Source organism: Lagopus muta, chromosome 1, assembly GCF_023343835.1.
Source record: "Lagopus muta isolate bLagMut1 chromosome 1, bLagMut1 primary, whole genome shotgun sequence".
In the NCBI taxonomy this organism is placed as follows: domain Eukaryota; kingdom Metazoa; phylum Chordata; class Aves; order Galliformes; family Phasianidae; genus Lagopus; species Lagopus muta.
The window spans coordinates 91,616,302-91,643,635 of record NC_064433.1 but is presented as its reverse complement, the minus strand read 5'-3'; the positions used below and the strand labels follow the sequence as shown (position 1 = coordinate 91,643,635).

Here is a 27,334-nt window from a genome sequence, read left to right as displayed (position 1 = left end):
AAAAATATAAGAGACTGTCTGAATCACTGTCAGTCTCTGCCTCATCAAGCACATTGACATCTGGAGGCCTGACACACCAATCTGGAGAGGTCTTTTTATAGTAAATCTTGTGGGTGGAGAAGACAGTGTACTGAGCAATGACTGTTTTAGAAGTACATATAATTTGTTAGTTATGCCTAATCCGTACAAAACCTTGATTTAATGTCATTCCCCAAAGCCCTTACCTTCATTGATTTGCAGGATCTCACATATCTGTTTTAAAAGAGCCTCTACCACTGCTAATATGGGTTAGCACAGCACGAGTCGGGTGCTGCATAGAGGAACTGAGCCCATGCCCTGCTGTTTTGTTCTGTGCACAAAACAGACACAGGATAAACAGCGGTGCTACAAGTCCCTCTCATACCCCTTCCTACTACTGCACCTCTCCCTCCTAAAGCAAGGGGGATCCTCATTTGGCCTTGTACTCTGACACCCCTAAGAACTCCCTCTGCCTTTATCTATACAGCCTGCAAGAGGCCATAGGAAAACAGAGAGGAGTTCCATGCAGGAACTCCTGCGTGGAGGAGTTCTTGTAGTCACTTTGCAGGGCAACAATCATTCCAAACTTTCTGCATTGCTCCAGCCATGCTGCAGTCACTGCAGTCCATAGAATATAATTTCAATAAAATCATCCCTTTCCTATTTTGCCATGCAGGGAGTTTAGAGGCAGCCACACTGTAAGACATGCAGAAATTCTGGGGGCTATATTTACAGTATTATCATATACCTACGGATTGTAAAAGGCTCAAGTACAGACCTGGCTTTTCAGACAACGGTGACTCAAAAGTTCAGTGACTCGAGTGGCCAATTTTCCTAATAGTTTGAGTTTCCCACACCTTTTTTACTCTAATGAAGGATGATTAGATAAGAACCAGCTCTTCAAAATCAGAATATACCCACAGATTCCTAAAATCTAGACTTTATCCATCCCAAGCATTATATCCTAGAGGCTCTCAAAACAAAGACAGCTAACTTTAAGCTATGAATTTGCAGAGTACTTTTCAGGTCAGTGAAAAAAAAATTCAAACCGTTCTTGTTCCTCACATTGCTCTCGCATTCTCCTCGCTGGGTCAAACTGAGCCAGTTCTTTCTCGACATAGTAGAGCACTTTCATGGAGTCCCTTTCCTTGTCAGTCTGGATCCTGTACCCTTTGCGCACTGCTATGGAGAAATTAAAAGGAATCAGTGGAAAATGCATTGAAGTTCAAGGAGATTTTCAGCCAATACTGCTTCGATAGCTGAGTTCATGTCTGCAGGCAGGTAGGCTGCAGCCTCCAAAACAATGAGTCAGTCCTTGCTTCAGGAGAAATCTGTCTGTAAGGTGGGACGTGAAGTTGTGAGCAGCTGCATCATTTATAAAGTTTGCAGCGACAGCAAAAATGGCTTGGAAATGCCCAGCCTATAGAACCACGTACATCAAATGGTGACAGTGACTCCACCTCCTACAGAGGATGACAAGGAGAAAAGTAGCACTCGTTTCCCTTCAGTGATACAGGAAGGATTTGTCATGGCATGGGAGAAACAGACCCAGAAGGTCAGACTGCTGTGCAGCAGGGGCCATGAGACTGCAGGGGAAGCAGGTGGCTGAGCATTTGGGAGCTGCACTAAGCAGGACCAGCCCATCTCCCTACTCAAGGACTTCTGCTCACAAAGGTTGAAGAATATGTGGCAGAAGCTCCACAGGATACAGATGAAAACAGAGTCCCACAAAGCACACCACACTGCTTTGAAATTTATACCAAACTCAATAAAGGGGCCAATCAGGTCACTGAGTAACTGAAACTGTTTCCTCTGGCATTCTTTATGCGCTCTATCTTACAGAAAAGGTGAGTCTCACATATGCATTAAGCTCTCAACTCCTGGGATTACTCCATTTGCAGGGGAAGTCTGAACAGCTTTTTTGGCTTTGCTATCTTCCTTCATGTAGAAGAGACACACCTGGAGCTACAGCAGCTCTAACTCCAGTAGGCTGGCTCCAAGCACACTTCATGGCTAACCTGGCGACCTCAAGGCAGGCCTACAGCTAGCAAGTAGAAATCTGCCTTTTGGAGGTGTGAAGAATATAACGTTTCTACAGCAGATTGTTTAAGGAAGGTCTCAATCCAGAGCTATTCCAAGATGGACACGAACACAGGTCTAAGTCCAAAAGAGTGAATGTTCAAAGCCTCACCAGAGCACTGTCATGAGGATGTGACTTAACACCACAAAGTGAACCTGTCTGCCTTGCAGGGGGTTGGTATATTCCCTTGCATTAACACTGCAGTGTTGCACAAGCATTCCTCTTGAGGCATGATTTTAAAAAACAGCTGGATGGTGGTACTGAGCCACTCTGTTTCTTCTCTGTTTTATTCCATACCCCAATGGATCATGCCTTAACATACGAGTTTGATAGTATGCTGCATAGTATGTACTGTGTGGGCTGAATAAGCACTTGCCAGCAGTACTTTTAGGCACCTTCTGTCCTCAATGGCTATGCATCTGTCTGTGCACTATTAAATAACCATGCTCTGCCTCAGAAGTGGCTGTGCCACAGAAATGGGTGGAACAATTCCTGTAATAATCCTGAAAATTGCTGCGGAAGGAATGTGCTTTACTGAGGGTTTTGACTGTGTGCATGTAAAGCAAATAACTACATCCTGAAATACTACTTTGTGCATTACTTTGTACAAAAGGTATTAGGTGTTAAAACGTAGTATGTGTCTATCACAGTTCTGCTTTCAGCGTGTCTCCAGAACAAACCCATACAGCTCAGCCAACAGCAGCCTGGGTTTCAGTTTTATTATCACCATAAATGCACGTACAATGACTGTAAATGCACAACATGACTTCCAGAATGCAAGGAACTCTGCCTCTGCCTTTCAAAGCAGAAGGCCAGCACGTCTCTTTGAGTGAGGCTGCAGCTATGAAGAAGGGTTGGCACAGCATGAGCAACAGCACAGCAAGTTCTCCACTTTGCCTCACTATTGTTGAGCTCTGATCTGGTACACTGCCAAGAAAGAGACCTCTTGCTATTCTTCCTACTAACGTGTCTCTCGGGAGCTCAGCTGAGCTACCACCTCATTTCTACACAGGCCAACAACCAACCATCAGCTGGAAATGACTCTGACCTACTAATAACCTTTGGGGACCTTGAGCAGCAGCTTCCAGACTCTGGCTCAGAGCCAGCGCTCATACTGAGACTGTGCCAAACATCTATTTGGGCAACATCTATAGCTCCTGAAAATGATGGGAGAATTAGCTAGGCATCATGCTAGCTTCATGCTTGACTCGCTATTGCAGCTGTGTATCAAAAGGAAAACTACCTTCTTGGTTAATTCTGTAAGCATCTAGAAATTAACCTTCAAATTAAATCTGCAAAGATGACCATGAGCAGCTCATTAAAGGTATTTTCTATTATAGATAAGGCATATTGTGTCTCTAAGTTTATTAAATACTTCCAGCAATTATTAAATCTCCTTACTATTCCCTCATGTGAGAACCAAATTCTCACATGCTTCCTCTTCATACCCTTCTTCTTCTACAAATTGTCAGAATCCTTTAATCCTTTAATAAGGTCTGCATATTTTTAAGCCCATCTCAATTATATGGAAATGAAGATGCAGGGATATTAAACCACTCCTTCTCTAAGTCACAAGGAATGGAACGTTCTTCCCTGTTACAGTTTATTTTCCTCTTCTGAGCAGTTTATGAATTTCTAATGTTTAATCTGTGTAACTACGGGCAGGCTTTTTTTTATTCTTCTGTGGGTGGAACCAAGCCAGACAAAACTGTAAACTGTTTTCCTCTCCTGAAAGGACAGCACTGCTGTTTTTTTCGGGCAAGTGTTGGGAATTAAGAATTTTCTCATCCTTCTACACTTCTCATAGGAGAGGTCTGGAGTTCAGCTCTTGGATCAAAGACTTCCCTATGTGCATGGATTGGAGAATCTGTGCAAGTCTCCAGGCAACCATTACATTTAAAACAGGCAGAGCATACATCCTAACTTATGTGTTGCCAACCACCTTCTAAATATGAGAACTGAAATTTCATTTTTATTTCCTGTTCAGACCTAAGTTTAAGACAGAGTTTCTCAGCTTCACTGGAGCTTTGTTGTGCGGTATTTATGTAACTAACTGTAGGCTACTCTTTAAAATATCCCCACACCTTAGTTTGCTCACCAGATCACCTCACAGGGGTCACCTCCAAGCACAGAAGCTAGCTAAGGAAAAGGCTGCCCTTTGCAGACAGGCAAGACAGGATTACAGAATCCTCCATTCTCCATCCCAGAGCATTTCTGATCCCATTGACCAATTTCAAATGAACCAGACAGAAGGACTGAAGTCTCACAGATATAAAGCTTTTACAAGTTTCAGGTCAGACTTATCCTGGCTATGTGGAAGACACAGAAATCGTAATTAGTGTTTCCTCTGGGCAAAGACCTTTGCCATCCATTCAACCATTAATTGTTTTGTTTAGCTTGCTGTGTGGCCAACCAGCAAACACACAGTTTGGAAGTGCCACGTAATTGTTTTCTCTTCTACAGCATCTAATTAGGGGATATGCTGGCACATGATGGAGGAGCCTAAGAGGCAAGGAAGAGAATGTAGGTTGATACCAATCTTCCTTATTGGCACAGTTCTAGGAACACATTTCACATGCAGTCCCCTGAACAACAGGAGCACGATCCGGGCTAAGGCTTTGTCCAAACTATTACAGTAAATATTAATTAAGAAAAATAAAGCTTAAGAAACTCTGTTGTCTCTTCACAACAGCTAAAACTCAATGTAATAATATTAGTATTACCACTATGGAAACATGTAGTATTACCTGTCAAATTCTGAGTTAAGGGCTTAAGACTCACCATTTTGGATTACATAATAAATGCACCCTTCTGTGTTATAAACATGGATGCCAAGAGCCACTCCATCTTATTTCCAAACACATCCACTGTTTTACACTCTGCATTTGTGCTCTGCTGGTGAAGAGATGAGTACTGGGTGTGTGACGTGACTCTTACAAAATCCCTCAGGTTCCCACAGCCAATGCCACACTCTACATGAAGTGACATTTAGCACAAGAGGGAAAAAAAGAAAAGAAAAAAAAAAAAGCACTGGGCTGTTTTTCTTCACTTTCCAACAAAGATTTTTCAATTGGATACATTCTGCTTTGGGTCAGTGACTGATTTATTTCCTATTTCAAAATGTTTCATTCCAGGGCTCTGTTTTTATTTCAGGGGAAAAAACTATCAGACTGTTGAAGGAAAATACTTCTAGTAATTCTGGAAAGGTTAATGCATTGACTGGGGCAGGGAAAGGCTGCAGAAGATTGTTCCAAAAGCTTAATTACTTGAGAATGCTACTTGATTGTGTCTTTTGTTTGGAACTCTCTTATCAACACACTGTCATGAGTAAACTTAACAATTGATTATCAGCGCAGTGCTTTGAAATCAGATGTGGCTGAGTCAATGGCAAACACACTGTGTCAGTATGGAGACTACCTTGGTAAGAGTCACTTCCTCTCCACAAAGTTTGAGATCAGACAGCTACTCTGATCCTGAAATGCTTGATGTGGCTAAATACTTCATACTTCCTGAAGGCAGCTTCCTTTCACAGCAGGAGAAGTGACCCCGAACCAAGACAGAGCCACCGTACCAATACTCCGTGTTTGATATCGATCCATAACTCCCTCCTAGTTAGAAGCATTCTGTCACTCACAGTTCATAAATGAAAAGGCTGAATAAGCCAAATGACCTAGTGACTTCTGTAACACAGGGGAAGGGATCCAGCCTCTAACATTCTTGGGTAGAAATGATGAAGAGGCACATTCCTGTGCCCAAATTGTTACACGGACAGCACCACATGTTACAGCAGAAACTGCTGCAGGAGGACAAGCAGTGACCCATGGAGAGCAGCAAGAGTGGTTTACCAAGAAAGTGTAGCTTCTAAGGCATTGGCTCTAAGAAGAAAATGGCCACTGTTTCTGCTCCCCTGAAACCATTCACCCTTTTTTACCCTACAAGTGAAGTTTTACAGCTGTATCAAACAAGGCTCAGAGCGTGGACCTCCCATTCTCCACTGACCTAATTCATTACTCAACCTGATATTCTGCTGACAGCACTAAGAAGGTTGGACTACTTGGCCCTAAGGGATGCGGCTGTCATTGTCAGTGTCAGGATTAAGATGCAGTTTCTCCAGGATTACCCTGTTCATAGCACTCTATAGATGATGTTCATCCTTCCCTTTCTCAGCCCTGCTCCCAGTAAGTGGACCGAATGCTGTGAATTACCATTTTGGTTTCCTCCACCAGTGTCACTTGGAGCCAAGGGAGGTGGGTGTGACTTATCCATTAGCACAGCAGGAGACGGGACACCAGCTACAGGAACACTGGGGATGTAGTATGGACCTGGGATGGAGGAGACCGCAGGAGGGTACCCTGCTTTTGCTGCCTTGCCTGCAACATACACTGAAAAACAAAAAGAACACACCAGTCAGCATTGCACCAGCTTTACCCAGACCCACATGTCACATGACAGAAACCTGCAAACCATTGATGCTGGTGACACCGCAGCAGGAGATAACTGGACAAATGAAATGACAAGGACCAATCTGATATTCTCTAAGCCTCAACGGGAACTGGGGGAGTTTAAAAATGCACGTCAAGTGAACACTGTAAGATGTCTGGCAACAGAAAGACAACCAGCGTGTCTGAGACAGCGTTTCTGCTGCCACCATTTAGTGGCAATTCAGCTTCTGAAACAACTGATGACTCAAGCTGCAGGAATGAGGCTCACGAAACTTGACAGATCTGCCTGATTCCGATGGGGGAACCTTGCTGGGTCACAAGGATTTTGCACTGTTGCAGAAGGCAGCTGCTTTTCAATGTTGGGAAAATACTTCTCTGGATGGTTTTAGTCTGCCCCCACAACACTCACTGACATGATGGCAACTTTGGAAGAGGAGCATGACACTGTGAAGAAGGCACAGCTGCCAAGGCAGGGAGGACTTGGAAAATTACATTTGTAATTAACTTTGAGCGCTCAACCATTGAGTAATAGGTCAGATGCTTCACTCCCCAGGAACTAGTTCTTCAGTTAAGCAAAGTGCTCAGGGCAAAGGAAGCAACATTTGCAGATTCTCCTCCTGTTCTGCTCCTGCCAGGGAGCAGAAGTAAGAAAGATCTGCATCAGCTTGGATGGGGTCACTCACACGCCCGGGGACAGCAGCAGGACTCGGGGCAGCAAGGACAGCGGACGTAACAGCAGCAGCTATGCGGGCAGCACTGACACCAGCAGATCCCCACCAGGAGGAAGAACAGGAACGCTCCCAGGATCACCAGGCCCACAAAGACCCACTCTGGAAAAAAACAGGGAGAAAAAGAAACTTACAGGATTGCACATCACTGGAGAAAGGAATGGCAGCAACACTGTCCCTGCAGAGACAGGCAGGTGGGGCTGTTAGCAAAAGTGGGTTCCCTCCTGGCCTAGAACTGCACTGAGCAGAAATGGCACACGGTGTTGAGAACCAGAGCTACAGGAACGTAGTCCCTTCCCATCTGAGAAGGAGCAGCACGGAGGCAAAAGCTCTGTCTCCCCAATACGGAAACCCTTTGTCCCAGAGCAGACCTGTATGAATGCTGCAGGACGTGCTCCATTAGCATTTGTGTCTCATCTAAGACTCATTCTTCCTGCCTACGTTCATGCCCTGCTTGTGTGCTTGTTCCCTAACTATATTCTAATTTTAATGGGCACAAACTATGGCGAAAAGCAGGCTATAAATAACCCAGCAAATGAGCCAGGCCTGCCCCTTCGCAACTAGGCCCACGCACACAATTATTCTTTTGAATGTGCTGAACGAACATCCTATTCAGGCGCTGCAGCCAGTCAGGAAACCTAACAGCCACTTCTTTTTCATTTTCGCTTAAGCCTCAGATGAACACTGTAAAAGAGACGAGGTAGAAGAGCTGGTCACAAAAATCACGATGGGGTTTTTATCGTCTCCGTTTACATGATGTGGGAAGGGGAGCAAGGAAAGGTTTCTCAAAGTCTGCTGTGGGAAACTTGCAGCAGCAGGAGCTGTGGTGCAGACAGGTGCCTAGCCTGCAATGGGGCAGCTCCCAGCTTCGTGTCTAACCATCGTGCACTGCACAGGGGATGGTGTGCACAAAGCTGCACATGCCCCCACACGGCAGCCCCCTGGCTCAGCAGAATGGTCAGTAAACACAGCCACACCAAGGAATTACAAGACTTTGAATTTACCCCTTTGCAGCAGAGGGATGTAACCACCTAACCAGAACTCAAGACTGCTGGTGAACGAAGACCAGCTGGGAAGGCCTCCACAAGTTCCTACAAGGTTGTCCAGCCACCTTGGAAAGCTGCTAGGAAGGCAAAGAAAGAAGTGGTAGGGTTGTTCAGCAGGGGAAACAGCAACAGACCACTCTTTCTGAACAGAAGTCAAGTGTTCACTGCAGGGCTTCCCAGTACACTGTTCTTTAAGCTGCAGAAAGCTGCTACAAGGATTGCAGTGTGAGTACAGAATCACACTGGATAAATGCAGTACCTCTCACCTGGGTCACTGAGCTGAAAAGGCCAGAAAGGGTGTTCAGCTTGGAACAACCAAAACACAAGATTTGTCTAGTTCTTAGTTCTTAAAACACAAAGACGAGAAATCTCATTTTTGATTCATCCAGAGCATTCTGCTTGAACAGAAGTAAAATTGTTGCCTTTGTTGGCATTTTCCTTTATCCTTTTACAAACCACTGCCTTTATTAAATGCAATTTTTAATTTCAAACTTCCTTTAAAATTCCTTTCAAATTTCCTTTAAAAAAATGTCAGCGAAAGATCTGGCATTTACAAATCAAAACACTTCATTTCAGAAGTGTAAAGTGAAATGTTTTATGTTTTTTGAATACTTTATTTTGCTCGTGGCTGAAATTTCTCTTAAATTTGCATTAATTTTGGTCCTTGTGGATTTTTTTTTTTTTTGTTAGTCTATGTCAAGAAGAAAAAGAGCTAACAGATAAGGAAATGGCTGGAGGGAAGCATCCATCAATTGAAAGGTAACAGCTGATAGGAACTTACTAGTACAATTCCTCAGGATGGTTCTAGGAACCATTTTATTGCTTTCCTGAATGACCTTGACAGAAAATAAGAACGTGTTAATGCAGCTTGAGAGCAAGAGATAGCAAAGCATAGTCACCAAAGACTGGGATGTCTTAAAGAAAGGGCAAATTGTCCTTGGGCCTACAGTAAGAAACACGAAACACGACAATATGCTGAATTTCAAGGTACGCAACAATAATTGTAGAGTTGCACGTTCAAGGATCAAGGACAGTTTCTGCAGTGATGGGGACCACGTTACTTGAAAACGAACAAAAAAGAAAGGACAATTCCACCACAGGACAACTGTACCTGCTAATGTTATACATCTACAAAAAAAAGTAAGAATAATCCAGTGCTCCATAGTGGAGGTATTTCCAGGAGCATTCAGGAATGCTTTTACACGAGGACTTCATGCGACTCCACCTGAAATTACTGATGTTATACAGCTCTGGTCATCTTTGTAAAAGAAAAGGCTGACTAAGGCAGGAGCTGATGCAAAGCAAAGATTCAAGAGCAATGAAGGGATTTGACAACCTGCCTTGCACAGTGAGAGCAGAAGTTTGCTGCATTAGTCCATCAAAAAGAAGGCTGAGAGCAGTCATAGCTGCTGCCTGGAAATATGCTAGGAGAATGAATGCTAGGGGGAAAAAAAGGCATTATAGTTAAAGGTCCTAAATAAACAAGCGTAAACAGGCTATGAGCAATGCAGATGGAAGCTAGAAGCAGTGTATCAAAGAAAGATATCCAATGGGAGAAAGAAAGGACAAAATCAGACTAAGCTTATGAGAAGTATAAAATTACAAGGTGCTTGGGAAGCAAGTAAGATAGAGAGCCAGACTATTTATTCCAGTCTGGTGTTTCCTAATCTGTGCCACTCCAAGCAGGACAACAGCTCAGAGGCTTCTTTTGTCACATTCCTGTTGAAAAAAAAAAGCACTGCATGATGGAAGTGACCAGCCACAGCCACACAATGAAGTGCAGGTGTCAGGTCTCCAGAGCTATCAGTGAACTCTTCACTAACAAAAGATGAAAAGATCAAGGGACAAAAGCCTGGTAGAGGAAAAAAATAGCAAGTTCACTGTAGCATACCTGTGGTCCTTCTGAAAATGTTCTTGGAGTATAAAAAGATATCAGATTAGTATGCGTTTTGTGCACTGCAATATATTCACTCAGCACCATTAGAAGATACCTAAAATCCACATCCCGGTCATGGGGACCTATGAGTCAGGATTTGATCTCACAGGAAGTTAGACCATTTGCTTCTGTGATACGGCCATGAAAGCAGTAAAAGAGCCTGCTGGCTCCTCCTTAATGCACAAAACTGGGAGTTCAAACAGCTTTACCTGCAATTCCCTAATTCTAGCTGGAACAACCACTACCTTCTCTCACAGCTCCTCCAGAGACAATTGTGTAACCCTGAGATTTAATTGTTTACCAAGTTGAAATGCTATGTGGCCTCACTGCCTGAAAACCACTGGTTTGCGTTTAAGAGTGGTTGATTTTGTTTACTCAGATGATGTGTGGTTTGTCACTGCCTTCTACGCTTTCTTGTTGTTTATACACCCACAGTGGGGGTACCAGAAAATTACCTGGTCAACATACAGGAATTTTATACCCATTAAGACTGTAAACAGTGAAAAATAATGTTAGGAAACAGAGAATCAATCTCTGTCTGTGCTGAAGACATCAATCCCTTTCCTGCCACAGTGAGCTTCAAGGGAGCTTTTGGTTACTTTGGAGGTGGGGAGTATTTGCCTTCTCTCCATTTCCATCTTTGGGACAGCTTTGAAAATAGCTTCACACGTTTATGTGGAGATGTATTTTTGCACAAAGGTGTGAAAGAATGCCTTCTTGGGCACTGTCAGGGGATGATCATGACTCTAGGGCTAAATGTTCCCACAGCTCTTCCCTCTCAAGGACAATGTGTTGCTGTTTCTTCTTTAAGGAGCGCCAGAACTGGCAGCTGTTAGTTTGGCTTGTGAGCGATTTGTCATGGGCAGAGAACTCTCACAGCCCATCCAACCACCTGGTGTTACCCTGGCCATGCAGCACAAGGACTGTGCCACCAACGTGTCACTAGCCAGTGCTCTATTGCTAGCACCTCCTGTGCTACCATCTGTGGCCATGGCTGTATCAGTACCCACAGCACACAGCCAGGCAGAGGAAGCTCCTAGCGAGCTAGGGTGGGTGACACACAGAGCCATATGGGCACATGAAGCTGTCAGTGTCTTCACAGGTTGCAGCAGTGTTACCTTTGCTTTAGCAGAGAGCTTGATACAAAACCTCTTCTGAACAGCACTGGAATTTCTGCGGTCACACTGATCCTGGCAGGGCATTAACATCTCTATGGGTCACCTCCCAGACCTCCCGTTCCTGTCCCTGTCCCAGATTCAATCCTCCATTTTCAACCCAACACACATTCTCAGTAAGCAACAAGGTTTTTTTTTTTCTTTTCTTCCCCAGATAAAATACACGAGTTAAAATGCACACCACATAAAAGATGCTGCAGAAGGATAAACAGACAAGATGACAGAAGACTGGGTAATTAATGGGTGAAATGGCTGAATACCTGGCATAATCTCCACAGCAAAACTGGGCAAGAGATCAGCAAGCAGCCCTGTCCTGCCTAGAAAAGACAGAAGGAGGAGAACAAGGAGAAAGGTTACTGCAAGAAAAACAAACTTCCAGCCCCTGCCTTAGCTTTCAGTCCCCTTCATCATCAGCCCACTTGCACTCCTGTCAACCACAGATATCACCACGCTCAGTGCCTGCTGTCTGCCCCTGCACCACTTCCATTTGTCTGGTCTTGCACTGTGTCTTCATTAGCAGAGCTGCAACAGGAGGAATAATCTGGAGCAGAGTTGCTCTGATTTAGGCACAAAACAACAAGAACAGGGAGGTCTCCTTGGCATAATTACAAGATAGTATCTTGCTGGAGTTATGCTTTGCACATACAAAAAGCTCCTGGACATGCGCAACAGCCTTCAAACATAAGAATTTGGTTTACTTTAAAAATATTACTGGTCTAGTTTTCAAATGGATGTAAAGCATCTTTAACGCAAGGCCCTTGGCAAGTCAGTCACATGCGTTCGACACCTGGGGATGGGGCTCTCCATGTGGGGCTCTGCAGCTTCAGAAACAGCTCCAGGAAAGATGTTTTGAAACATGACTGTGAGTATGTGCTGGTTATTTCACAATGAACAAACAACTCATTGAGATTGTATAAAGACAAGCCTGCAGTGGAGCAAATTAACCAGGGAAGGATTCCTATGCAACTTCATGGAATCACATTGCAAAAGGAAAACAAACAAATAAACAAAAGAATTTGACTTTTAATTTATAAGTGAACACAACAAAAAATCCAAGCTCCACGGCAGTTTGGGGCCTATTTGTTTTGGCACTGAATGTCTGGGATATTTCTGATACACAGCAAACATCCTACACAGTGTTCAGATATAATTTACACACATCTATGCACTGGCAGAACATGGCCGTGTGCATCTGTGCTTTGTGCTCCTTTAAATTGCATCAGGTTCGTGCTTGGTTTTCTAATGACATACATAAGGTACGGGAGTTGCATTTGAGAGAGAGATATGTTGTGGATGGACTGTAGCAAAGGCAGCTAAGGACTAGCCGGTGCAAAGGCTGCCCCACAGTCGTTCAGGTCCAGCACGAAGCAGTGCTCAGACAATGATGAATTGGATCCCAAGTTCCTTGCTCTCTAGCCTGTCCTTGAAGCGTGTTATAATCAAAGAGATTGCCACTCTCTGTTTTCCTTAAATGTTTCAGCAGAGATTCTGTAGATATAAAAAATCCACCAGGATGCCTGCTGGAGCCATAATAAACATCCTCTGAATGTAGGCAGTGCTTTGCAAACAGTTGCAACTCATCAAAGCTGTCTATTGCTCACTGTAACACCATCATGGGTGCTCCTGAAGCCTTAGCAAAAGACACAAAGCTTAACATTCAGATAGTTGTTCCTCATTTACTACTTTGAAAAGGACTCCTGCCACCAGCATACTGCAATATTTTAATCTACAGACACAGTTTCATAACATTGATAGCATCAACTGTCCAAACTGCTGCCAGCTAGCTCATTGTACAGAAGACCTTATGTGTGCTTTCTGCTCTCAAAAAATGGGCACACACATAATACATGCAGGGTAGGTCCTCTGTGTTACAGTCCAAGACCAGCAGCAGGCATCAATGGACAAACAACTAGAGGCGAACAGCTAATGCAAGGCTGTTCACCGTGCAATCCCAGTGACAGCTCTATAAAGCTCAAGCTCCATCTCACAAGCCCAAGTAGCCATGCTTTGTTTTGAACCTATCCTAAAAGTTAGCAAGGCACTGGAACAGGTTACCCAGAGAGGTGGTGTACAGGGCATCCCCAGAGACACTCAAGGTCAGACTGGACAGGGCTCTGAACACCTGATGGAGCTGTAGGTGTCCCTGTTTACTGCAGGGGAGATGGACTGGATGGCCTTTAAGGCTCCCTTCCAACTCAAACTATTCTATGATAAAAGCCTCAACCCCTGCACTTGCTGGGGCTTACAGTGCCCTGCGATCCTCCAGAGGAACCTTACACTCAAGACATAAGAAGCATCCCCCAAAAACAACAGCGCTGTGAAGACTCATGATAAAGACAACCAAAGCAGTTTTCCCGTGTTACCTATAACCAGTCACTGCTTCCCTGTCTGTGCAGCCTGTCTCAGTCCTGCTGAGGGGTTATTGTCCCAGCCCCATGGGGCCCCACTGCCACTGTGAGGGGGTGCACAAAGCTTTCACAGGAGGGCTGCCCCTCAGCCTCAGCTCTGGGTGGCTGTATCCCCCAGATTCCGCTGCATCTCAGCTCTCCCCGTTTCTCCCCCCAAATGAATTCCTTGACAACCCTTCCCCCCGCTGCTGCTCTGTTCAGGGCCAGACAAGCCAGGTCTGGCCATAGGCCGGGTTGCCACAGTGACGAGAGGCTCCTGGCGGTGCTCCTCGCAGAGGCTGACCTCCCTCCACACTACCAGCAACACAAACTCAGGAAGGGACCATGGCTGCTAAGCTGCAGCGTGACTCCATCTGCAAAGATGTCTTCCATGCAAGCTCCCAACACTGAACTCCCTGCAGGCACCGTTGAATGAAAGAAGGAATACAGAGGATGGTCCTGTTTACCAGGGTCGTCCCAGGCAGCTCTGCTCGAGCCAGGAGCCTGTCCTCATGTGAGCGCAAATCTGGGACACGTTCCCATCACAGTTCCCACAGCAGGCACCCTGCATGCCCCAGGCCTAGCACAGAGGCAGGCCACCAGCCCCCGGCCTGTGGCAACACAGCACAGCACAACAGTGGAGGAGAGACAGGATGGGAAAGCTGAGGGCTGCAGAGTTCCAATGGTACGCAGGGTACAGGGATGTGGGTGAGGACAGAAGCTGATAGGCAAGAGAAGAATGGACTAGAGTAGGAGAGAACAAATAGCAGTGGAGCAGGGAAAAGCAGGAGTCAAACAATTACTGAGCAGAGAAAAGACATGAAAATAATGAGGATAAGCGCTTAGCAAAAGAGAACAATGGCAGGAATAAAGTAGGTGCAGGTGCAGTCAGGAGCGCGGCAATTGGATAAATATGAGAACGTGGTAAATACTGGCAACTGCATCAATGTGATACGGATCTGGTAAATGCAAGAATAACCATTGAACTGGTTTCCTGCCGGGGGCTGCCTCCGCAGCTCCACCTGCAGCTGCGGGACCACAGGAGGCAGCAGCTGCAAGGGAACATTTTCTCCCTCAGAGGCAGAAGAATCTGCCAAGCTGTGCCACAGCCAGAGGCCCTGGCACAGGACACAGCCCCACGGAGGCCAGAAAGCAGAGAGGAAGCACGGCACTTGTAAATCCACCACTTTTCCAGGGAAGCTGCTGGCAGATTTATTGGGACAGCACGGCTCTCTGCAGCAAGTTCCTCCGCACTCCCTCTGCTTGCAGTAAACTTTACTCTTCCTTCCCATCCTTCCCTTCCTGCTGCCAATTGGAGGGAGAATAACAGCAGCCCTTCTTGGAGATCAAAGTTTTAGCAGGGAACAAAGACCTCCAAGGAGGCTGTTGCCATGGTGACCTTAGTAAGGGAGGCCTTTAATCACACCAGCCTCCTTTGTGACCAGCATGTGGCTGTGGCAGGCAAATAAGAAGGAAAAGAGGGGTAAAAAATCCTAGGCAACAAGTAGGGCTCCTAAATGGCGTGAAATAAAGAACTAGGAGTAGCCTGGCGTGGGACGAGCAGGAGAGAAAGTATTGGAACTGATTACAAAGGAGGCAGTGCCCAAGGAGGACTGTGCTGGGGGTGGGGAGGCCAGTGGCCTTCCTGGCACCCAGGCCTTTGCCAGCTTTCCCTGCTGGTTCTGCCCACTCTCCGGATCAGAGAGCCCTCGCTCTCTGTGAAGGTGCCCGTGGACACCTTCTGGCTGAGACCTGGCCCTTTCATCCCCAGCACCTAGCCGGGGGCACTGACATCCCTGCCAGTACTGCGACCAAGTGCTGGCTCGCATGCTGCTGGCAGCATCTGAGCCAAATGGAGCGAATCCTGAAACAGTCCTCTTGCCTGGGAAAATTTTGCCAAGAACTTTTCTATCACATCACCTCTTATTACACAGTCTCTCCTAGCACACAACCTGTCTTTATTTATACCAGGTATTGAGTCATTTTGCTAAGTAAGAGCCATCTAATTAGCACTGCGCACCATACACACAGGTCCCAGGAGAGATTTATCCTCTCTGAAAGCTGACGCATGTCTCTATTAGCACATTAGGTACGGTGCAGTAAAGCTGCATGCAAATGTGTCTACCTCCATTCCCACCTACAGGTATTAGAAGTGACAAATTCTGGTTTTAGACCATGTGAGTATTGGCTGGTCATACAAACTACCAAAGATCTCACAGATGACGAGGGGTCAGGAACATTTCCCATATGAGGAAAGGGTGGGAAACCTGGGACTGTTGAGCATGGAGAAGAGAAGGATGAGGGGAAGGATCTCATCACTGTTTATAAATATCAAAAGTGCAGGGAGCCAGGTGGATGGGGCCAGGCTCTTTTCAGCGATGTACAGCAACAGGACAAGGGGCAACAGGCACAAAATGGGGCACAGGAAGTTCCACATAAACACAAGGAAGAACTTCACTGTGAAGGTGACAGAGCTCTGTAGCAGGCTGCCCAGAGAGGTGGTGAAGTCTCCTCTGGAGATATTCAAGACCTGTCTGGACACTTTCCTGTGCAATCTGCTGTAGGGAACTGCTTTAGCAGGGAGGCTGGACTGGATGATCTCCAAAAGTTCCTTCCAATCCTTACGGTTCTGTGATTTCAGTTTACTCATCAGCTAAGTTTTAGCCGACATCAGATATTAAGAAAAGCTTATGGAACTAATGGTTGTTTTTTAACATATAATATTGTAGAAGCTGAGGCTAAAGCTTCTACAAGATCAGTTACAAAATAATATTTCACTAATGTACATTTATGCAGCATTGGCTGCTGAACTCATTGGAGAAAAGGTAGGCAACAGCTGCCTACAAAGCACAAAGTTCATTGACCAAAGTATCAAACCAACAACTGAAATTAGTGTATCACTCTGCTGCCTCCTCCAGCAACTTGAAATGCTCATGGACATGAAATCACTGTGTCTTGAAGCACATTCTTGGAAGCACTTAAGGGCAGGTTAGATAGGGCCCTAGGCAACCTGAACTAGTGGGTGGCCATCTTGCTCACAGTAGAGGGGTTGGAACTAGATGACCTTCAAGGTCCCTAGTGGAAATGCTGAGACAGAGCTTGAAGCACTGATTGAGGACCTGGGGGAAGGCAGGGCCAACCCAGGGGAGCTCAGGTGCAAGCGACGCACCCAAGTGACCAGAAGGGGTGGAGGCAGGATCCACCCCTTCCCAGACCTCATTTAAGGGTTGGCAGTGGAGTTGAGGGCATCTCATCTGGAGGTCCTTACAGGCCTTCTTAGAGGAGCTAATTTCTTTCTCTTATTTCTGTGCCTATTGCTATCATGTCTAAGCAGATCCCTGCTTGCCGTAGCTTAAGACCTTGCTGCTCTGCCATCTTGTTATGCTTTCTATTATGTTACAGGTCCCTTCCAAGATATTCTATGATACTACATCTAAGCTACTTAGAAACTTGCTTGCAACACAAACATTCCTAAGTTTGTATAGACCTATGCATTTCACAGCAGCTGCTGTGCCTGGCTACATCCACACCATTTTTCTATAGAGGTAAAAGCCTGGGAAAGGGGCAGTATGGATGCTTTTGCAGGACCCTGCACCTAATACATAAATTCTGGCTTTCAGAAAAACTTACTAGGTTCCATGCAATTAAGCTTGACTGCTCAAGTGAGTCGGGTCACCTGGGACGGAGTATCTCCTGAACCTGCTCTGTGCTTCCAATTTAAAGGGAACTCCAGGCACACTGCATCCATATGCTGGTGCATATAGATGGTGCAGTTTCTTTCAACAATGGCTGCGCCGAATGACTTTATTAAGGACTGTGGACATGCTCATATAAAAAGCAGTGCATAGATGCTATGAGTAACAATGTGATTAATAGCATTGTCTGTATCTTTCAAGAGCCAGGTCACTCAGCTGCTAGTTACTTAGAAGAGGAGACTTTCTAAAATTTAGGATTCAGGTTTTTTGGTTTAAACATTTATCAGTTGAAAAAAAAAACAACTACAAAATTGCAAATGGATTCACTATCCCAGCTGTAATGTCAGCAAAGAGTTCTAAAATATTTAAGACATTAGTGTGGAAAGCATTGTTTGACTCCTGTTGTATCATTAAGTTCTAAGTTAGAAATTAGCAAAAGTAGAGTTCATATTTCTAGCATATTAGACTCAGGAGATTCCAACCCAAGATACAAATATTTGACAAATGTATAATAATACTTCCAAATTGAAATCATTTCCTCTCTCTACAATAGGTTCACTCTCTTTTGTGTTCCTGAGGCACAGAGGTTACCTTCCCTCCTCCCTTGCCTGCTGATTCCCTTAGAGAGAGTTGAAGTCCTTGATGAAGCAAAACCTACTGAACAATCTTTTCAGCAAAGTATGTAAGTACGTGCTTAACATCAGGTATACCTCTATAAATCCTATCAGCTTTGCTGAGTATGAATGGATGTAGATAAATGCTTATGTGCTTTTCAGAAATAGGCTTGAAATGAAGACAGTGCATGCGATTCTCTGATGCTAACTGGAGCTGTCCACATTGTGCACATGCCAGTGTGACATGTAGAGGTGACAAGCTCAATATGCAATCCCATAATGGCCTAGGTGAATCAGCTACAGAGACTCCTTTGGGAAAACTGCAAAGTAAAGCCCGAAATCTCTGCAATTTTTTCCTCTAAGGAAAAAAAGGAATACTGTAATTTTAATCAGGTTTGGGATTTGGCCCCAGGTTGTGACAGAGTAGCTTCTGACCAAATTTTGATGTTGTGTTTCACTGCATAAAAGCAGGATCCTCTACTTTTAAACTAAGTTTCTACTTGTGTACTAACACTACCAGTAGGTATCTACAACTTTTGCTTCTCCAACCTTCCAAAGTTTGTAAATGAGATTAAACTCCCTGCCAAGCAGCATCTTTCTCTAACCCAAATACACTTTACATCTTGGCGTTAACAAGAAACAATTAGATGAGAAATCTTTGTTTCCTCTTTCATTCTGATTAAGCATGTAGAACATCTGCTCTACTCAAAATTATAATCTAGGCTTAAACCATGCAGCAGCCTCAAAATAAGCAATGGAAAATATTTTTGAAAGACCACTGCCAGCATGGAGCAAACAGCAATGTGCAGTAGGAAGGGCAGTGTCTGCAAGACATACTAGCTCTCTGCTGCTCCAGTGTCTACAAGGAATCCAAGTTCCATTCAAAGAGCAGCAGGAAAAAACAACTCTTACCACACATCCGTTACGACTACTGAAGTGCTCAGATCTGCATCTGTATCACTGTCTCTGCAAGTCAATAATACCTCATGGAGTAATGAGATGATATTAAAGAAAGTCCCAGAAGATAGCAGAATATTAAGAAATAGTATCTTTCACCACTGGCTACCTTCTCCACCTCGTCCTCCTTTAGCAATCACTGGGGAGAAAGAAAAGGAGGAGAAAAAAAAAGGAAAAAAAAAACAAACAGCACAGGTAGAAGAAGACTACATTGCGAAGAAGATAGGTGAGTAACCTGGACTCACTCTGAAAGCTGGAAAGTTGTCTCTATGCACATTATCCAGGAGAAGAAATACATGCAAGCTGCACCAAACAGCATGAGGCAGAACAAAGCATGCCCATAGTAAATATGCCTTCATGCTGCTGCCAAACTTAGCAAAGGGCTGTGCAACATGCAAGGTCAGACCTTGTTGCAAAAAGAAAATCAGGTGCAGTCAAGGTAACACAGCCTAACCTCCATGTTTCCTCCCAACATAACCACAACGACTTATGGCCAGGGGTACCATCAGGCCAGCTTCAGAGGAGGTAATTTCTTAGTTCCCCCCCACCGTCTTCTGTGCATGCTGAAAACCAGATTCTTCCTGTTACCATGGTACTGCATCATCACTGGTGTCTGAGCACAATTGCAGATACAGATAAGACACCAAACTATGGCAAGAAAGGTGAAGAAAGTCACCTTTCAGCAGTCTACCACCATACAGATACAGTTAAGGAGCCTAGGTAACAGCTACAACTTCACATGGCAGAGAGCCCCACACGAACTCACGCAGGTCAGTCTTGGATCTGATATTAATCAGCAAATGATACACAGTCATATTGTGAATTTAGACAGGCGTATTAATTTTTTTTTTTTTGAGGGATCCACTTTGTCACTTGACTGACATCTGAAAAATGAGTAGAGGAGATGGCACTGATCCTAACCCAAACTACTCAATCTGGTTCATTTTGTGATGACAAATACAGCCCTAAATATAATTGTCAAATTCTCACCTGAGCCTTGTCTGTCAAGTGCCCTTGATCTTGTGTTCTACTGTATGTCTCTAGGTATCACAATGAACTACAGGCCCAAACTTTCTAAAATTTCCTTCACAAAACGTACATGATCTGTAAGCCCAAAAGCTCATACAAACATGCTAACCAGACAAACATATATCAGTGTCAGCAGATCTTAAGATTTAGAAAAATCTCATAATACCCTTCTGGAACAGTATAGCACTGGCTTAAGCAAACTCAACAAACACTCGCAACAGGTCCAATTCCACTCTGCTTTTCTCCTATAGTTGGGATGGGTGCTTTCTTTTGACTTATTCAGTGAACTGGACTGTTAGATGCTGTACCTGAAAGCTAAACTTGCAAACAGGCAAAAACCTGATCTCATTGACCGCAGTGCACAAGGAAGCCTAAGAGAGGCACACACAGCCCAGTGTGCAGACTGCAGAGAGGAGAAGTCCTTTTAGTGGCAGTACTGGCTTAGACTTGACTGGGTGATCATGAAATTGTACCTTTAAGCATATAAGTACAACTAAACAGGAAGAAAAATATCCCAAATTGCCACACTCAAGCAGATAAACACAGTGCTGCTTTGCATTCTCAGAAAAGTAGGACCAAGGGAGACTTGAAAGACTGCAAAAGCATATGATTTGATGTCTTTTGAGAGAAAGACATGGTCTCAAATGTTCACTTTGCTACAAGTTTATTATTTTATGCCTTAAAAACAAGGGTTCTGACTTCCTAGAGACCAGCATTTTCTGTAGTCATTTACACCAGTTTGATGTGTGAGCAGTGTGGGTGTAAACATTACTATTCTGGTTTGGCAGCACTTGCCACCCACTTTGCCTAGGTGTGAATGACTGCACAAGGTGCAAGGCAATGGCGAAGGTACTGCAGGGACTGTTTTACATAGATTTGATACCCGTAGTAATACAGTGCACAGATATGTAGAGGGAGAGCAAGAGAACAGAAGGAAAAATACATCAGCTATCTACTGAAGATGAGATCTGACAAGAGAGCTTACCAAGTACAAGCAGCTCCACTGATTCTTCATTCTTGCCCTCCACATCATCTGGTGTGATAATAAGGCAGTAATACAGCCCACTGTCTCCCCACATCAGCTTCCCAATCTGAAGGTCTGCATCTGAAAGTCAAAAAAGAAAAGTCAAGGTTTCCCTCCAACATCAATTGAAAGAGTGAGTCCATCTTCAAGTCCTGAAACCATCATTTCCTTACAAAGAGTGGTTAACCTTATCCAGAACATACAGGAATTCAGGTGAAAGAGGAACAAGATCAAGACCCTGTGCCTGTATGTGGCAACACAGCTAGCACCACAGAATTTCACTTTGGAAGTGCCAAGAGCAGAAAAGGTATCCAGCGTCATTGTGTCTTTTCCACCATGTAAGGCCTGGGCCCCAACAGTATTTGTGCTATGAAGTGAAGCACCAAAGGGAACGAACGGCCTTTGGGTTCCAGAGCTGCTTGGCTGAATCCTAAATGCCTGTCACACAACAGCCTGACACCTTTCCTAAAGGAATTAACTGAACAACTATTACCAGCCTCCAGTACTCCAAATTGCTAAGAGTCACTTCCAATCCCCATCACAGATCACCAGAGTAGGAAAGTTACCATGGACAATGCTGACGTCTCTCTCCTTATAGAAGTCCCCTATAGTGACGGCAGATCCTTGCTTGGAGGCCACGACACGGACCGTCCTTCTGCTGTCCACACAGTCCAGGTAGGGATCCCAGTCCAGGTTCCTCTTGCTCATTGTTTGTAAACCAGAAGTTACCATACCCAGCGCTTCTCCCATCCGGTCCTGACAGTAAGATTTATACCTCCACTGCACCACAGCTGGTTGGGTGGAAGAAGTAGAGAAATGGCAGCGAAGCAGAGCAGGCTGAAACAACATGGCCACCTTCTTCTTCTCAGGCACAGTGACTCGCAGTCCTTCCACCTCAGCTGAAAAACAAAAATATTAGTGTCACATGTCTCGGCACGGCTTCAAGAGGGGATTGTGGCACTTTGTCATGCTGTCGTTCTTCCCATGTGCATAACATTAAAATGACCATCAGTTTGCTAGGGTGCAATACTCCTCAGCATACGCAAGCAAAGGTTGGCTGTTTGCTCCTTGGATATGTTACAGCTACAAGGAAAAATATTGTACAATGGGACTGAAGGCTCAACTGAAGTATCCTTATGCTCTGTGGTAACACCAACATAGTGGTGTGCGATTCACGCTTCTATGGCATTTTTAAGTAAGGAAGAGGGATGGCCATATTCCACTTCTCAGGGTCAGCTAAGGGGTGAGATCTCACGTTCACACCAGTCCTAATGAAGAATAACTGACCCACTCCTAATTTCAGTGTCATCACATTTGCTCTCTGAAGGTGAAGCAGCAAGCAGCACCAGCCAAGCCCTCCGCGCAATGGTGTTCAACATTGCTGATAGCTTGGCCAAACTAGAGACACAGGAAAGAGTAGAACCAAATTGCATAGCTTTTGGCACAATTGGTGTTTGGCACTGAGAGAAACTGATCCATGTGGCAGGCGTGGAGAAAAATGGCCCAAACACCCACATTTTTCACATTCCCATGGAGGAGATGGAGCTCAATGCGTAACGTTTATCTACCAGTTGACAGGAAAGCTGCAGCTTGGAGCTGATTGTATTAGGGCCTGAGAGAAGATACATGGGAAATAAATACAAACAGGATTGCTGCCACATCCTTATGTAGCTCTAGGAGAAGCCAAGAGATAGTGAGCAATGCCAGCAGTGAGCACTTAGAATAGCGAGATACTCCATCTACCCACAGTGAAATGGCCAAAACCTCCCACGCATGCCCCTCTTTGCTTCCTGGCCTCCTGCACTGCAGGTGGGAATGATTGAGGAAGCACTTACACAACACTGGAAACATATGCAGCCACCCTTTCAGGCTTCTACGTGCCAAGTGGTGGAGGGACAGAAACAACCCCGCAGCAAGGGGGGAATTGCGAAGGAACAAGTTTGTATCTAGGGGCAGCTGGGGGACAGCAGGGCCTGATAGTGACAGCTCATGTGGAAAAAGGAAACCAGTTTCAGTATGGTGGCAGCTCCCTCCAGTATATACCCTGAAGCACAGAGCACAGTGAAGAAGAGAACAAACCAAACGCAAACATTAAAGGGAAGAAGGATGCAGAGGAAGCCTACACTGCATCATGACGGACTGCTGGACTTGGATAAGGCTCAGGGAAGAATGCAAGACTGAGAACACAGCAAGATTTCCTTATGGGGGGAAACAATAGGAGAGAAGAGCAAGTGCCAAGAAAGAAAAAAACAGAGTAAGGCTGAAGTATTCGGGTAAGTAGATGGCTGATGCAGAACAAAGAAGTTTACGTTAATTGGGAAGGGTTGAAGGTGTCTTAGCCTAGGTCAAAATAATCTCAGAAGGCTAAAGCCAGGTTGCAGCAGATTAAAACGTGATGCCAAAAGGAGAGGAAATGGAGCCAACAAAAATACACCACCCACAACAGAAGCTGGAGATGAAAACAAGAGCTTGCAAAAGAAACTGAAATGACGGACGTCTTTAGGATGGGGAAAGAAAGACATAAACACTGAAGCAGTAGAGCTGAAAACAGAGACAGCAGCAAGTACACCAAAAGCATGACAACAGAAGGCACAAAGGGACAGAGTCCAGTCAAATATAGCTGCAGACCTGAAAAGCAAAAGCAAGCAAATGTCTCATGATCAGGAGTCGTAACCAAAAGAAAGTGTGAAGCTTAGACCAATGCCAAATGTAATTTCAAAACATTATCAGTTATCCACACCATAAATCACAACAAAGCCTACATACACCACATGGGAAATAAAGACACAGTATGGACAGCACCTAGGGAGAAAGCTTACTTCAGAGAGAATAGATCGTCACCGATACTATCAAAGAGTTACTGATCTAGGCAGATGTGACACTGGGGACTACTAAGCGAAGGTTTGTGGTGCACAGGGGTGCTATGGCATTTGCAAGAATGCTGTACTATACACGTAATAAACACATGACATTACACAGATAGCACTTGTGCCATATTGAAATTGTGCAGATGTCATTAGTTTTGCTAGAAATGCCTGGACTCAAATCCAAATGCTTAAGTATGTGCTCTCCAGAGTACCGTGTACCACAGTTGAGGTCCCAGCAAGACGCTGCCACAGCAGAGACGGGGACCAGAGGCACGAAATATAGGCAAAAAGAGAACTCCAGCAGCAGCAGCCAGGATGTTTCTGCTGGGTCTTGCTCCCAGGGGCAAGAGGGACAGAAACATGGGGCCACGCAGCACTGGGGGAATGTCACGACTTGGTTCTCATGGTGATCCAAATGGTGATGTGATCTTATTCCTTCCTCTCCAGGGACCCATGCTTCACGCTGCATCTGAATTTAAGAGACACGACAAACAGCTCGAAAAAATGAATGGGTACAGGCCAGACCTGGATCTGGCGGCTCTGCACCTGACTCCAGGCAGTCTGTGGCCAAAGCCAACACGTGACATGAGGTGACCAAGTGACTCATCATGTTACTTCAGCTTCAAGGATAAAGCACCGACACAGGGAATATTTAAATCTTTCCCTTGTGAACGAAGTATGCTACTCAGTAAACACAGTGCTTTCAGCTATCCATGTGCTGCAGCACTCTTTCCTGTTAATGAGATTAATGAGTTTGGTGAGCCAGGGACTGCTTTAATAAATGATTAGCTGAGCTTTAGCAAATTCTCATCTGACTAACTTTCTCCACCCCTTTCCCATGTGAATGTCTATATTGAGAAAAGAAATTTGCAAGCAGCTTTTGGGAAAATGCAAGATTTCCTTTTCTATCCAAAAGCATTTGGGAGATGTGCAGTAAGTTATCTGGCATCTTCTGCATCTTATCCCAAGGTCTTCTTTAACTTGTAAAACATTCTTTTCGGATCTTTTCCAGAAATAGCATCTGAGAACAACACAGTGCCTCAGACAGAGTCCGGATCAGTGGAAATTCTCAATCTATTTAAGTCAAATTGTATATAATTACATAGGGCTGAACTGGGAAATTATACACCTGTTACTTCCTCTGGAAAAAAAAAAAAAAAGAAAAAGCATCTGAATCTATTCATGTAATACAACAGTGCTGTAAAAACACCCATCAAAAGGCCAGCAGGACGCTGGATGACAAGATGGCGGCTCTGCACCTAGCACAGATGTCTGCGCACACGAATTACAGAGGTGTCCTTAGGAATTCCTCAAGCTCAAGAAGCAACTGCTGAGCTCAACGATCTCGAAGAGACTAGCCAGGATGCCAGAAGCCTCAGGACAGAAATCTGGGCTGCTTACATAGCAGAGCACAAAAACAGTCAAAGATATGAAAAAAAGATGACAAGCTTGGTGACAGCAGATTGCAGCGGCTGCATCGAGTTTAATATTAGCAGGATTAAAAAGGAACAGAGCTGTGCTCTGCTATGTTTTGATAAACATGGGCAGAGCAAGATGAGCCCTTACTTCAAAATCATTACAGAAACAACATATTTGCACTCTAGAGAGCCAATCTGTTTACTGTGAATTTCAAATGATTTGAACTTTCATAAGAGAAATCTTGTGAAATGCGGCCTGTGAAAGCCACAGGACCATGTGACAATTGCATTTCCCTTTTTCTTTGCTCCCCTTCAGTCCCTGGACAAGTTCTGCAAATATTAATCAAGTACACTTAAAAACACAGATATCCTGACTATCAGAAAGTAAGAATCTATGTATTTGTATCCCTATTTTCTTCTGATTGCATCTCCACACTATCTTTAGATTACGCGTGCAAAGTACACAGTCAACATTACACACAAGCTATTCCTAATACATTTTACTGCTGATTAAAGAAAATTCCAGGAAGTGATTATAGAGGGGGTATCCGTATGGGCATATTTGAACCTCGTGAGCCTGATCTTCCTAAGCACCTTTCACAAGACAAAAAAAAGAGGGTAACTGAGAAGTGCAAACTTCAGTTCTTCTTTCAGTTGCCCTTCAGAAATAAAAGCCTATGCTTCCCCAAGGTGAGATGGATCCCAGGAAAATTCAGCTTCATTACCCAGCCTTAAGCTAGCCTTTATGAATAGAACAAAGCCAACCTGAAGCACTCATCTCTGTAAATAATGACAAAGGCAAACACTGTAGTTCAAGGTAATAGGTCTGTATCCTTCTAGCATATAAGATAAGAGTCAAGTCCAAGAGAAGGAAGTACACATCATTCTTCAGGTCAGCACAGATCTCCTTATCTGCGCAAGAATCACATCTCTTTCTTTGCTGTTATTTGGCCCGCATTGCAATTTGCCTGGAGCTGCAGGGCTGATGCTGAGAAACTACAGAAATGACACCCCACAATCTTATGCACCTTTACTGATAGGAGTTCCAGAGGTGCATCCATGAGAACAGGAGGTCCTTGGACCCTAAACCAAACCTCATTAAAACTACTCCTAGCCTACACTTCAGGGTTTTGGCACAAGAAGGACAAGTCCATAGGTAAGAGACAGTGCTCCTAAGATAATTTGTACCACTTCCCCATAGAAAATAAAAAACTGTGCAAAAGGATGCTGTATCCTTCAGGTTGGATATCAAGAAAAATTTCTTGAAATTTCTTGAAAGAGCGGTGAAGCACTAGCACAGGCTGCCCAGGGAGGTGGTGGAGTCACCCTGGGGGTGTTCAGGAAAAGGGTAAATGTGGCACTGAGCAACATGCTGAGTGTGCATGGTGGGGATGGGATGGCAGTTGGATAAGGTGATCTTAGTGGTCTTTTCTAACCTTTATGATTCTATGATTCTCTTCATTGTGCCTTGGCTACTGCCCATCAACTAGATGTGCTCTTTCCCCCACTGCTGAACACAGACAATGCTTACAAATGTGGATCCAGCCTAAATCATAAAGTCTGGGTTCTGAGATTGGAAATCAGTGATGATACACAGAGATGCAAGTAAGTGAATGGAGAGCCAGCGTGACCACTAAAATTGTGCTGTACGGACTTCTATCAACTCAGGCAGGATAACATTGCACAGTTAACCAGCAAAATCCACACAATTAACCAGCAAAGCCACCACCATCAGATTGAGTGGTTTATGGGAAAATGGATTGCACATCATGGTCTAGCTGCTATAAGACTTGTGTTCTTAGCTCCATGGCCACTAACTGCCAACTTTTGTAGCCAGCAGAAAACCAATGCCTAAATAGGTCAGCTGCACTGAAATGGAAGCGTAGCACTTTACGCAGTTCCAAAGCAAAACAGACTG

At 44.6% G+C, this 27,334-nt stretch overlaps 1 protein-coding gene across 1 annotated transcript in view; it reads right to left on the bottom strand.

Annotated features, from left to right (window-relative positions):
* ILDR2 (immunoglobulin like domain containing receptor 2) overlaps nt 1-27,334 on the bottom strand; it is a 37,534-nt gene that overhangs the window by 7,634 nt on the left and 2,566 nt on the right. The window contains 6 exon segments of the mRNA XM_048930093.1: nt 1,084-1,197; nt 6,304-6,480; nt 7,224-7,370; nt 11,686-11,742; nt 21,093-21,212; nt 21,698-22,030. Of these exon segments, the coding sequence (XP_048786050.1) occupies nt 1,084-1,197; nt 6,304-6,480; nt 7,224-7,370; nt 11,686-11,742; nt 21,093-21,212; nt 21,698-22,030 (948 nt within the window).